Source organism: Phoca vitulina, unplaced genomic scaffold (assembly GCF_004348235.1).
Source record: "Phoca vitulina isolate PV1807 unplaced genomic scaffold, GSC_HSeal_1.0 scaffold7, whole genome shotgun sequence".
In the NCBI taxonomy this organism is placed as follows: domain Eukaryota; kingdom Metazoa; phylum Chordata; class Mammalia; order Carnivora; family Phocidae; genus Phoca; species Phoca vitulina.
In genome coordinates this window covers 41,303,888-41,318,180 of record NW_022589710.1, presented here as the reverse complement: position 1 = coordinate 41,318,180, position 14,293 = coordinate 41,303,888, and the positions used below count along the sequence as shown (strand labels likewise).

Genomic DNA, 14,293 nt, shown 5'->3' with positions numbered 1-14,293 from the left:
TTCCTTCCTTCCTTCCTTCCTTCCTTCCTTCCTTCCTTCCTTCCTTCTTCTTCTTGACTAAAGCTCACTTGTGCTTGAAGACTCATTTCAAGGATCACTTCCTTCAGAACTCCTCCCTGAATCCCCAAGCTGGCTCAGTGCCCTCCTCATGTTCCCACAGCATTCTGCCTGTACCTTCACTTCCTATAGTAAAAGTGCCTATCCGTGCAGCTATCCACCCCTGCTGGATTGTACTGTTGAGGGCAAAGCCTGTGTCTTACTTTTCATTTTGCCCATCGATGTCTCATACCTAGCCTGGCAAACCATTGGCTTTTGCGAATTTTGTCAAACTGAACTGATGGGAAGGAGAATATTCAGGTGGGAGACTGCATCAGGCAGCCAGGACACCCCAGTAAGCCTGGAGACTAGGCAGCTCTACCAAATGGTTAGTCTCCCCTGTCAGGGTGGATGGGTTAGTCAGATTGCTTCTAAATCAACAGGAAGCTGGAAGCTGACAGGGGGCCATGGACATTCTACAATAAAGTGGGACATCTTAGTAAAATGGAGTGGTTAAAACCATAAATTTTGTATCATCTGCGTGTGAGTTCTGGCTCTCCTACTTCCTAGCTTTATACTTTGATTAAATGACTTAATTAAGACTTAGTTTCCCAAAATGCAAAACAGGAATAAAAATAGTACTAATTTCATAAGATCGTTATGAAAATTAAGTGAGGAAGTATTTAGCGTTATGCATACATTAAGCACTTATATGTGTTAGTGACTATTATTAATATCTTCATTATTTGGGGTGGTATTGGGGTTCTCAAGCTGAGTCACATCCCTGAGTATGCCTTAGGGCTGATTAAGAACCGCAGAAGATCATGTGGGTCTCTAAGGAGCTGGGGTAGATACTCAGTAGGTTGGGATCTGCCTCAGTTGTGTCTGGAGCTGGGGTAACAGCACAGAAAAGTGACCATTGGCTGGGTCATCAGCAGTGTCCACTCTCCCCCTAACATCTCAGTTAGAAACCATTGCCTGGCAGGGCCAGAAGGAACACCTGGGAATTCAAAGGCCATTTTCCACCTTCAATTCCAAGAACTTAGGCACTTCCTAGCCACCTTCCTCCCTTGTTTTCTTTCCTCTTTTCCTTCAGTTCATTTGTTTTCTCTGTGTCTTTCTAAAGTGGCCCCCGATTCTGACCACAGGACGCATATTCCCCACAAAAACCTGTTGTCATAGGTGTCTGCAAGACCTAGGAGAGCAAAGACCACGATCTTCCTAATTCTTCTGCTGGGTAAGATAAGTGAGTGTCCTTGTCTTCTGTTGATCAGGACAACTCTACTACCTACATGTTCCATGTCCGTTGACTTCAGAAAGCCAGCCCTCTCCCCTAACCTGTGGATAGCGCACCCCCTTCAGGTTGGCTGTCCCACGCAGCTGCCACCTCCTGTCACCATGTTGGCTCTTGATCAAAGAGCTGCTCCAGCTGTGCCCACCTTCTGTCTCCTACTGCATGGGGCTTATCAGAATCCACAAAATGGAGGGTTTTCAGAGGTCAAGGCAAGGTGCCAAGATCCTTCTCTGTCCACATTTCTCTGGAATGGGTGAGTGCCAAACCTGTGAAGGGGGCGGGGGGGTTTCTCTGTGTACATCACAGATTGTGAGAGACTTTTCAACCTTTGAACATGGATACTGAAGAGCTTCAGCTGCCCCACTCTTCTGCCTTCAACCTCATGACCTCTTCTTTTCTGAGTGAGGTCAAAGCGCCGAGCACCTACTGTGATGACCCCCAGTACTTGGACTAAGGGGAATATGGGCCTCAGCACTTGGCTGCTGCTCTGGGGAATATGAAACCAAGTTAATCCGTGGAGCTCTTCGGAAGGGAGGGCTTCATGCTTATAGTAGGCACCAGGGTGTACCGTGTCCTGAAGGGAATTTCTCTTTGAGTACAAGGCTTGGGGATTTCAAGAGGTCATACATAACCTCTAAAATCTAGGCAGGACTTGTCTATGAGATCTATTTTTTTCTGAAGCAAATGGCTCTAATTCAGATCATAAAGTGGCTTTAAAGAAGGCTGATGTCTGAGTGTATTGGTCAGCTCAGGCGGCCATAACAATGCCATAGACCGGGTAGCTTAAACAATAGAAATTTATTTTCTCACAGTTCTGGAGGCTGGAATGTCCGAGATCAAGGTGCTGGCCAATTCATTTTCTGGTGAGAGCTCTCTTCCTCGCTTGCCAATGGCCACTTTCTCACCATGTGGTGGGGAGAGAGTGCCTTCTCTCTTCCTCTTCTTATAAAGCCATCAATCCTATCAGAGTAGGACCCACTCTTATACCCTCATTTAACTTTAATTATCTCCTAAAAGCCCTATCTCCCAATATAGTCACACCGGGGCCTAAGTGTTCAACATATGAATTGGGGGGAGGGGACACAATTCAGTTGATAGTACTGAAGAAGCTTCCTTAGTAGCTAACTTTATTTATTCCAAAAACATACATTTACCGAGCACTTACTAATACTACTTAGGATACCACGATAAACAGAATAAACATAGTCTTTGCCTTGATTTCATTCATAGTTTAATGGTTGAGCTAGACATGAATTATATAATCCCACAAATAAATATGTAATTTCAAAGTTTTAAAAATGCCATGAAGGAAAATTAGAGTGTGATGAGAGGACATAACAGAGAAAAGTTGACCATCTTAATGAGTGAGGGTAATTTTTTTCTGGGACAGTGACACTTAAGCTGAGATCTAAAGCATTGTTAAGAGAGTGGGTACCGGGGCGCCTGGGTGGCTCAGTCGTTAAGCGTCTGCCTTCGGCTCAGGTCATGATCCCAGGGTCCTGGGATCGAGCCCTGCATCGGGCTCCCTGCTTGGCGGGAAGCCTGCTTCTCCCTCTCCCACTCCCCCTGCTTGTGTTCCCTCTCCCGCTCTCTCTCTCTCTCTCTCTCTCAAAAAATAATAAAAATCTTTAAAAAAAAAAAAAAAAAGAGTGGGTACCAATACGAAAGAGTCATTTCAGGCATACGTGGATGGTGTCATGTGCAAAGGTCCTGAGGTGGAAAATGACTTGGTTATTTCCAGGGCCTGATATGAAGGCCATTGTTGCTGAAATGTGGTAAGAGGGAGAGGGGCAGAAGATAAAAGGAGAGAGGAGGACAAAGGTAGCTTATATGAAACTTTGTAGGTCATGGTAAAGAGTCTTTATATTAAGAATAAGAGGAATCGGGGCACCTGGGTGGCTCAGTTCATTAAGCATTTGCCTTCGGCTCGGGTCATGATCCCAGGGTCCTGGGATGAGCCCCACATAGCATCGGGCTCCTTGTTCAGCGGGGAGCCTGCTTCTCCCTCTCCCTCTGCCTGCCCCTCCACCTGCTTGTACTGTTTCTGTGCCAAATAAATAAATAAAATCTTAAAAAAAAAGAATAAGAGGAATCTACTGAAGGGCTTTAAATAAGGAAGTGATAGTGTAGGTTTGGGGTTTTTGGAAAAGATGACTGTTGCTGTATAAGGAAGTGGAGCGGGGAAGGGCAAGCATTGGAGTGGGGAGTTCAGTGAAGAGGTCACTGCTGCAGATTCATGAAGTGAGGTGTAATGGCGGCTTTGACAGTGCTGGTAGAGGTGGGGGGAGAGTCTAGGCGTCGGTGCTGGATAGACAAGGGACAGGAGCCCGAGGAAGGCCTGCAGGTGAACACTCGTTGCCTAGCATGAGTAACCTAGTGGATGGAGGTGCCATTTTCTGAGATGGGAAGCAGGGGAGACAGGGGACAGGACCTGGAACCCTGTAAGGTGCTGTACGGATGAAATGGCGTTCTTCTGTTACTGAAGGTACCCCACCGGGCTGTAGCAGAGTTGGAAAATGGGCAAATAGCTTTTTGTTTTTCAAAGCTATGGCATGGTTATTTGCATTCTCATTGCATCTGAATGAGGCAGTGAGTGGAAAGTTGAATCCATAGCTTCTGCTGAATTTCTTCCCATTCTCCTGAATTCATGTTCACCTCTTCATGGTTCAAGGCCAGCAGATGGGGCTGCATTTCACCCCCAAATCTTGTCTGCAGTTAAAAAAAATGTATTCGAGAGCCACTTGCATGTTTTATTAATAGTGATTTCTATCACTTGGCCCTTTCAGCGTCTGGGTTTGGAATTTGAGTGGCTGGCTGATTTTCATCTCCCTGTAACTGAATGTCTCAATTGTCCTGTATGCATGTTTTGCTGGAGGGCTAAGGCGGCCATGGACTGGGGCTGGAGCACAGCTTATAGGGGCCTCAGTTTAGCAATCCTGCAGGTAGCATCCACTACTGTCCACCCTCTTGATTTCCCTAGAAATGTCAGAATTACAGCTTGCCTGTAGAAGTTTTGCATTTGGGGAAGGAGTTTTTCCCAGGTGGGCGCAATTGCATGCAGAGCAATGTGTTCTATTTTGGGGGAGTAGCCCATGAGAAAAGTTCAACTCCCATCTGTACTGTTGCACGCATATGTGCAGAATTCTTGAGTATGAAAACAGTGGGGGTAAAGAAGCCTGAAAACCCTAGAAACACTACAAGGGATGAAGATTCAAGTCATGCTTGGCCTATTTTCTGTTGATTCTTGAGAACTCTCACAGATAACAGCGGGGTTTGGAGACAGGACTGGAAGGGTATCACTTATGTTTTCATTACCAATATTCCCAGCTTTTTTAAGCCATTCTTCAGCTGAGTCTCCACCAGATGGTCCTGTGGACAAAGCCGCTATTTGTGCCTCCCATTGACATCTTTTTTTCCAAGTGAGAGACTGCCCCATGTGTTAGTGCAATATGTCGCTCAAGGTGAAACATCAATTTGTATTGGTGGGAACCTGCCATTTGCTGTCCCCCTTTTTCTCATGCCTTTCCCTGCCTCTCTGGTCTTTTCTAGGTCTCTGGCCTGTCGGGAGGACCATTGGTGCTGCAGTGGAAGCCAGCGGCTAAATCTCGTGTATGGCGTGGTTAAGGTTGCAGCCTCTCACCTCTGCCTTCCTCCATTTTGGGCTGATTACTTTTGTGCTCTTCCTGAATGGTCTTCGGGCAGAGGCTGGTGGCTCAGGGGAGGTGCCCAGCACAGGGCAGAACAATGAGTCCTGTTCAGAGTCATCGGACTGCAAGGAGGGTGTCATCCTACCAATCTGGTATCCAGAGAACCCTTCCCTTGGGGACAAGATTGCCAGGGTCATTGTCTATTTTGTGGCCCTGATATACATGTTCCTTGGGGTGTCCATCATTGCTGACCGCTTTATGTCATCTATTGAAGTCATTACTTCTCAAGAGAGAGAGGTGACTATCAAAAAGCCCAATGGAGAGACCAGCACAACGACAATTCGGATCTGGAACGAAACTGTCTCCAACCTGACCCTGATGGCTTTGGGTTCCTCTGCTCCTGAGATCCTTCTCTCTTTAATTGAGGTGTGTGGTCATGGGTTCATTGCTGGCGATCTGGGACCTTCTACCATTGTAGGTAGTGCAGCCTTTAACATGTTCATCATCATTGGCATCTGTGTCTACGTGATCCCCGATGGAGAGACTCGCAAGATCAAGCACCTACGAGTCTTCCTCATCACTGCTGCTTGGAGCATCTTTGCTTACATCTGGCTCTATATGATCCTGGCAGTCTTCTCCCCTGGTGTGGTTCAGGTTTGGGAAGGCCTTCTCACTCTCTCCTTCTTTCCAGTGTGTGTCCTTCTGGCCTGGGTGGCAGATAGGCGACTGCTCTTTTATAAATACATGCACAAAAAGTACCGCACAGACAAACACCGAGGAATTATCATAGAGACAGAGGGCGACCACCCCAAAGGCATTGAGATGGATGGGAAAATGATGAATTCCCACTTCCTGGATGGGAACCTGGTGCCCCTGGAAGGGAAAGAAGTAGATGAGTCCCGCAGGGAGATGATCCGGATTCTCAAGGATCTGAAGCAAAAACACCCAGAGAAGGACTTAGATCAACTAGTAGAGATGGCCAATTACTACGCTCTTTCCCATCAACAGAAGAGTCGTGCCTTCTACCGGATCCAGGCTACCCGTATGATGACCGGCGCAGGCAATATCCTGAAGAAGCATGCAGCAGAACAAGCCAAAAAGGCCTCCAGCATAAATGAGGTGCACACCAATGAGCCTGAGGACTTTGTCTCGAAGGTCTTCTTTGACCCGTGCTCTTACCAGTGCCTGGAGAACTGTGGGGCTGTACTCCTGACAGTGGTGAGGAAAGGGGGGGACATGTCCAAGACCGTGTATGTGGACTACAAAACAGAGGATGGTTCTGCCAATGCAGGGGCTGACTATGAGTTCACAGAGGGCACTGTGGTTCTGAAGCCAGGAGAGACCCAGAAGGAGTTCTCGGTGGGCATCATCGATGATGACATTTTTGAGGAGGACGAACACTTCTTTGTGAGGCTGAGCAACGTCCGCATAGAGGAGGGGCAGCCAGAGGAGGGGATGCCTCCAATAGTACTCAATAATCTTCCATTGCCTCGGGCCATCCTGGTATCCCCTTATGTGGCCACAGTCACCATCTTGGATGATGACCATGCAGGCATCTTCACTTTTGAATGTGACACTATTCATGTCAGCGAGAGTATTGGTGTCCTGGAGGTCAAGGTTCTGCGGACATCAGGTGCCCGGGGCACAGTAATCGTCCCCTTTAGGACAGTAGAGGGGACAGCCAAGGGTGGTGGTGAGGATTTTGAAGACGCATACGGGGAGCTGGAGTTCAAGAATGATGAAACAGTGTAAGTAACCTTTCCATATTCTATCCCCCTCCATCCCTTGCCATCTCTTTCTGTCCTTACAATTCTTCCTCATACCTCGTTAATGTCAAACTTGGGTCCCCACCCAGGTGTACAGGATCAGCAGGCACCCCTGGCAGATTCCACTTCCAAACCTCCCTTACATTTTCTCACTTTAAATGGTCTCTGGGCAGGGAATCCTGTGGCAGGATCTAAGGACACAGAACATTCCGTCCACTGGAACTCAAAATGATGGCCGGTGGAGGTGTGGAGTGGCAGAAGTTTTGATGTCAGATTTTGGAGAATTCTTGTGCCGAAGCAGGGACTAGGAGACTGGTTGGGTCTCTCCTTCCTCCTCTCCTCATGCCAAAGGCTCATATGAGCCTCGAGGCTGATCCTTTCCATCCTGAGGTAGTGCCAGCCCAATCAGGGCAACCTCGGGGAAGAAAGTGGCATTGGCTTTTTCTCCCCTGGGGCCATATTGCGGTTGTAATTTATAACCAGATTTCAGGCATCTCTCCTTCAATCTGGAAACTGCAAGCTTGGTTGAAACTTGGCAATCTCTGTAAATGCCTGTAGGCTATTTTATGGTATGAGACTTGCCCAGGCTAGGTGAGATGAGTCAGTGTAGCTTGGGTACTGGAGGCATCTTGCAGAAGCAGAACTCCCAGAGCAGTGGCCACCTGTCTTTGGTCCCAGGTGTGAGCTCCAAAATCTGGCTCCTCTTAGGAATTGTGGGAGAAAATACATCTTCATTGTGGTCATCTCTTTTCACGGTCTAGAATTTTCCTAGAATACTTCTCAGGTTAGTGGCCCATTTAGCCCTTCAGACATGGTGGGTATTGCACTTCCATGACCTTGATCACTGTAAGGGCTCTCCCCATTGAACCTTCTTGTACTAGGTGTTCTGGGGTTTGTTTTGTTTTGGTTTGGTTTGGTTTTTCTCAGATGGATAGCTTTGAAGAAGAAACAGAATGACTTTCCCCAGGATTTGCAGCTTATGGGAGGCTAGACTTTCCAGGGTGGCCGAGGAGGGGGAAACTTGTCTCTGAATTCCTGCTCATGTCCACAACCAAAAAGCAGTAGCAGGAGGGGGAAAGAAGGACAAAAGGGGCATCTAGGAAGGGGGGATGCCAAACTGCTCCAAGACCCTCCTAAGGACACTTTGAGTGGGAAATGAAAACGTACATGTAGGAGAGTGAAGGACGGAGCGTACGGAGAGGGGAGCCCATAGGACCGAGGGAGAGGGGTCACAGAAGCGCTTCCTCCAGGCCCAGGCAAGGCACAGGGCTCCAAAGGGGTTGGATGGTGCTGTCCGCAGAGCTGAGTGAGCCACCCAGAGGACTAGGCTCTTGTGCTCCCTCAATCCCTCCCTAATAATGTGACTCTGGGGGAGACTTTCGGTCTTGGCTCGAGAACTAAACTATCTCATCCGCAAAGTGGGAACAACCACACTTTCCTTGCCTAGAGGCAGGGCCGGATCTTTTTGCAGTTCCTCCCCGCTCTCGGATTTTCTGAACCGTAGACATGGGCACTCAGCCGTAGGTCTTATTTGCACTAGCCGAAGATGGAACAAGGATATTGTCTCCTGAAGTGAAATAGCCATTGACAAATTGATTTATTAGAGCTCTGTTTAGTCATTTCGCTGGGAGGGATAATCATTAGTTAGCCCAGGTAAAAACCTGTGTCTTCTAGAGAATACTGTCCATTTCTATGTGCTCTGGAGAGAGGGTTTATACATACAAAGGAAGGACAGGCCCTCGTTGGGAAGACAAACTCCGTGCAACTTCTCATGTTTATGGCAACGTCAGTATGTAAGAGGTTATTACTGGGCGTTAAATGACATCAGGACTACAACATTGGCTATGATTTGGCAGACTAGTGGTTTCTCCAATTCAGTACTACCAAAGGCACTGAAGAGTCATTTTGGACAGATCAGAGGCTTGGCACCCAATTTCTTTGTCCCATTAACAATCAATTGTGCACTTTAGATCTCTGAGTATGACTAACCCTTCCTCAAGTCTATTTGTGTTTTCGGCTTGAATAATATCTTGGTGTAAATGGGCTTATGAATGATCACTTCTGATACTGGTTTTAAATGTAGCGCAAGCTCCACACGTTTGCGATTCGGGTCCAGCTATTCCAGGGTTTGGGGAACAAGCTATGTTGCCAACTCTTCCTTCGCGTTATATTTTAGACTTCAGTAGACTTGAGACTACCTTTTTGGTTTTCTTCATCACAGAAGAATGAGTCCATAACCTGCTAGTAGTCTGTCTTCACATCATAGCCCTACCCTTGAGACTTTAGATTTTAATTTTACAACGAGAGGCAGTGTGATGTAGCAGAAAAAGCATGGGCTGTAAGTACTCTGGGTTAAGATTCTGGCAGTAGTCTGATTTAACCAGGTAGTCAGGGGAGATTTTATTAATTTATGAGATTATTTCCTCATTAGTAGAGTAGGGATAATAATATTTCTCTTGCAAGGCTGTCATGATGATTCAAGATACTGTATGCAGTGTTGTTCGTATATGGTATATGCTTAGTAAATGAGGCCATTAATAATAATATCAATGAATTAACAATATTCTTCAGAAGACACTGTTGAGGTGATTGGGTTACTTGGATCTCTATGTGACCCTAATTAATAAACATGCTAGTTTTGGGGTTACCATGAAGATTTCTAATCCAAACTCCTAAAATATGAGAGCCAGAAAAGACCTTAGAATATCTTTTAGAGGAGTGTTTCTCGAATTTTAACGTGCTTCTGAACCATCCAGGAAGCTTGCTGAAATGCAGATTACAATTCAAAAGGTCAAGAGTAGGGCCCGAGATTCTGGATTTCTAACAAGCTCCTGATGCTGTTGGTCCCAGCTTAGAGTTGAAATGCTCTAAAACTCTTGGCCAAACCATGAGACCTGGGAAGGAAAGTGGCTTTTCAAATGACTTGCTTAACTGAATTAAGAAGGCTTGCTTTCCAGTTCTAGCTTGCGACTCCAGCTGAGCTAGAATCCAGCTCCTATGCTGAGAGCTTGCTAGTTGTAGCACCAACCTGGAAACTGAAATTGAAACCCTCAGGGTACCTACACGGAAGCTGGGTGAGGCTCCTGGAGCAGTTCCACCTTCCAATCCTTCCCTTTCTGTGTAACTTGCTTTGCCTACCAAGCCCGGGAGCCTTGACAATGTTGCCCTCAATATACTCTTCTCAAAACCGATTCAGGTTGAAGCCAAGCCTATGCTCTGCCAATATTATTGGGCTGTGAATTCACTCGTTTGGTTTTATGCTTTCCTTCTTCAAAGATGTCCTTTAGCACCACGGTAGGATAGAAAACCATGAACTTTGAAGTCTGACAGGCAGATGTGAATCTGTCACTCACCAACTGGGTAACTTGAACAAGTCATTTCACCTGTCCAAACCCCAGATATTCTCCTGGAATGGCAGGAATAGTGATATCTCTCCTGCAGGAGCATGATAAGTACCACATACAAATATGAAGAAAATGCACCTTCGCAAGGTGCCTGCTCATCGAAGGTGCTCAGTCATTCAACAAACATTTGTTAAATGTCTGCTACATACCAGATACATTACTAGGGACTGGAGATAAATACATGAATAGGACAGGATGGCATTTCAGCTCTCTGCTGTGTGTGTGACACCACTGAAGTTTCTAAAGCAACCTTCACTGAGGACATAGTAGTGAAGCAGACGGAGCGGGGGTGGGTACATGATGCCCTTAATCCCACATTACAATAAACGCTTGACATTTGAGAGAGATCCTATTGACATCATGATCTAGAAGAATACCCACCTTTGTGACTACCACTACAGTACATCCTTAGAATTATGGCCTTTGAGCCTCCTGCAAACAGTAGCAAAACCTCGTGGAGATACACAGGCGTGCTGTCGGCACATTAATCTCACTCACTAAACCCGCGTCTGCTCCGTGTCCCAGGCTCACGGCGTGTTTCTGCAAAATAACAGAATATTGCAGTTCATGGACCTTTGGGGTCTCTGAGAATAGTCAGAGTCATGGATGTCAAATAGGCAAAGGCCAAGATCTACTATAATTAAATGGCATAGGCCTCCTTCGAAGGAGAGCGGAGTATTAGCTGTGCCTCACGTTAAAGCCCGAAAGTATCTGACCTCCCACTTTTATAAATTATGAAGCTGAGATTCAGAGAGGGAAAGTGACTTGTCCAATATCACACAGCAGCTAGATAGGATAGAAAGTTAGAGCTGGTGAGGTCTTTTTAGAGCCTACTGATTTGATGTCTCCCCCTCCCGGTTTGGACTTTCTTATTTTTATCCATCGGAACAATATTAACTTCGGAAAGCATATAGAAATTCTCAGGTGAAAGATGCTTGGGAAGTACAAATCCAACAGTATCACGCGACTAATATCTTAACTTAGAATAATAACATATTATGGACTATTTTTAATCTCTTGGTTCGCCTTGAGACTGTTCAGGAAGAAAAATATCGAGTCCATAGAAATTTAAAAAAAAACAAAACTATCTTCGCGATCTCTTCCTGAGAAAAGGTGTAACAAGCATAGATGGGATATCTTTTAGGCAGTGCTGGTAAATTGTAGACAAGACCTTGTTCCATGAAATAATGACATTCTTTCGAAATTCTGCAGGCCATTCTCTTCCAGGTGTGCTTTCTCTGTAAGGTTTTCACCCCAGGGAATCTTTCCATCAAAATATGGAGTGCTCCAGGACACAATTTGCACCTTCTCCAATTTAACTAAAACACAGTAGGCCTTTTCTTTTTCTTTGGCTCAGCTGGGTGTTCAGGTAGTCTCTTCCCTTGCCATCAGGGAGATTATTTGCCCCTCGAATGCCCTTCTTGTGCTTGAGAAAAGTCACATGCTGCAAGGTTAGTGAGGGTAGGAGTAGGGTGGAGGTCACAATCATGCTCCCTCAGGTGGCATGCCTCCCTTTCGCTTTCCTTCTGCCTTCAGTGCCTGACTTCCAGTAACGAGATCTCTCTCCAGCTTTAGGTAAATAGTCAGTTACCAGGACCCATAACTTCATGGAACTCACAGTGGAGCTCTGTACGTGGCTCAGAGGGGTCCTGACGGCAGGAATCCATAGCTAAGCCAGTTGTGGAATGGAGTACTTAACAGGACAATGGAACATTTCAGATAGGGTTGCTCAACTCTAGTGCTTTCCCTTCTGGGCCCACAGGAGTGATGAAAGCCTATGTGACCTTCTTAGCAGAAGCTTTGGTGGTTGTGCCCAGGAAGGACCTACATCCTGATCATTTTTTTCATTGTAATTACTGAAATGGTCAAAGATGATGTCAAAGAAGGTCATATTCCAATTCTGGGATCCATAAAGCACCCCAAGTCTACTTAAACTTGACATGTTTCCAAAAATCTGCACAAGTCCAGAGCCTTCCTGGTTAATTTGTTTTAGGGGCTGAGGTGCAGTATCTCCTGGCAACCTTGGATAGGTCCGCATTCCCTCGGCCCGACTTGATCGGAGTTCCTATGCAGAAGAGCAACCAGCGTGCCCACCCCTGCTCTTCTCACGCTGGCTTGCCCTCCGGCTGGAGACAGCTCAGTGGTGCAGGGTTGGAGAGTCCACCAGGGAGAACGTTAGGTTGGTTTGAGGAGAAAGGAGCATTGGGATTAAAGATGATCACATGACTGGCCAGTCAGGAAATGAAGCAGTCTTATCCTCAAAGGCTTTCCTTCTTGGAGAGGAGCTAGTTGGGCTTTGGGCAATAATAATAAAGGGACACTGATGGAGATCCTGCCACAAGCCTTGCTTATTTGTTTTGATTCTTCTGGTTCTTCAAGTCAAAGTTTCCTTGTTCGTTCACAAGAATGACAGAAAGGGACAAAGCCAGGTGGATGAGTGGGGAGGACTTTCTTGTTGTCCAGCCTTTCATCAACTTCTCAGGTGTGTCTGGGTGGTACATGAGCACTAGTTTCTTCTCTGCCCTGGGCTGTGACGCTGTCAGTTCCATGAGGAAGGTAGTAGAGTTTAGAGCTACGGCTTTCTGCTTAATCGAGATCTTGTTTTCTTGTTTTTTAAGAGAGAAACCAAGTTGTGCTTCCAGAAACAATAGAAAACCCTGGCATAGAGTCAGTCGTATATAACGGACAGTTGGAGGGAGAGAACTCCTTGATCTGCAAATAGAGCAAAATCCCCATATTTCAATTCTGCACAAGTCCAGAAGCATGTTGCGGGAATCAAATGCTTTGAGGGTTTTGCTAAATGACCATGAAGGAAAGCACTAGGTAAACATTCTCAGGTGGCATGATAGTTACCATTCATAGGAATTATATTCCAATCCCTGCCACCTACCAGGTACCCAAGTAGGAAATTACCTGGATACACAGAAATGAAGACAAAGTTGACGGTGGGACTTATTCTTTATGGAGAAATTTATTTTTCTGAAAAAGGAATCCCCTCTAGGTATGTGTCTACATTTGAATTTAGCTGTGGCTGTGGCACCATCCTGACCCCTTCCAGCTAAGAGTTGGCGTGCATGGACATAACCTGGTTAACCTGTCCCTGCGTGACCCCAGTCCAGTTACCGCTTGGTGGTTGGGGTTCACGACCCAGTTACATATGATACAGACAATGCTCTACTGTGAGTTCTTTAGTTGGTGCTTTCAAAATAGGACATCTTGATAATAACTCAGTACTCAGAAGACGGGTGCAAAACAAATTATGGATTATAGATGACTAATACTGCTTCTTCTCCCTAGTAGTCCATCTCTTTCCGGAGCCGTTGGCCTTGATTTTTCTATCTTCGGGTGTTGCCTTGTGAGGCCCAGATGATTTCTCTTTGTGAACCCCATTACGGCCTGACCCTCTCTGTCTGAGCCGTGGTGATCTGGGGGTGTGCTCGCCGCCAGCGCTGGGGCTAACCATGGCCCTGGCTGCAAATCTCCATATGTGATTGCCTTCTGTCCCCACTCACACCTTACTTTCTGTTTGAATACTCGTTTTCTCACACTCACTGTCTCTTCTAAATGTTCTGAGCTGCAGCTTTTCTTACTCTACTCTGCACACTCCAGGTGCTGTCGCCACAAGAGCTGTGGTTTCCACCCTCGCCACACTCAATGCCTTCCTCTCTGCCTCCCTGAGTCCGTGTCCTCGTTTATTCTTATCCTGGTGCCTGCATCCTTTTCCCTCACACTGCTGGCCTCTCTACTGGGGTTGCCTTGTGTCTCCGGTCTGATCTATGACTTCTTCGAGTGATCAAGAACGAGCTAGGAGTATCCCTTAAGCAAGCCCATCATTTGGACAGAGAGAATGAACTTCACGATAATCCCCAGAAGACTGATGTCCCCCAGGAAGCAAACCACTCATGGTGGTGCTCTTTCCCCCTTCACCACAAAGGTTGTATTGTAGGGATCAGCACCGACCAGAAGTGGTAGCAGAACGCTGTCAGGCGAGGGAGCCCTCGGGACCACCCTCTCTTTCTGATGCTCTCCCCGCTGACCCACGTGGTCTCTGTCTCCAGAGTTTCTGCTTCTCTTCGTGGCCTTCTCCCTTATTGCTTCCAGCTTGCAGCGAGACCTCACAGACCAACTGTTTGAGTTCATGGCTCC

The 14,293-nt window shown here is 46.5% G+C and overlaps 1 protein-coding gene across 3 annotated transcripts in view; it reads left to right on the top strand.

Annotated features, from left to right (window-relative positions):
* Positions 1-14,293, top strand: part of SLC8A3 (solute carrier family 8 member A3) — a 134,178-nt gene that overhangs the window by 13,410 nt on the left and 106,475 nt on the right. For all 3 annotated transcript variants that reach the window (XM_032405430.1, XM_032405429.1, XM_032405427.1), the window contains exon 2: positions 4,880-6,725. In XM_032405430.1, the coding sequence (XP_032261321.1) occupies positions 4,942-6,725 (1,784 nt within the window). In that variant the 5' untranslated portion in view covers positions 4,880-4,941. The remainder of the gene's footprint in view (positions 1-4,879; positions 6,726-14,293) is intronic.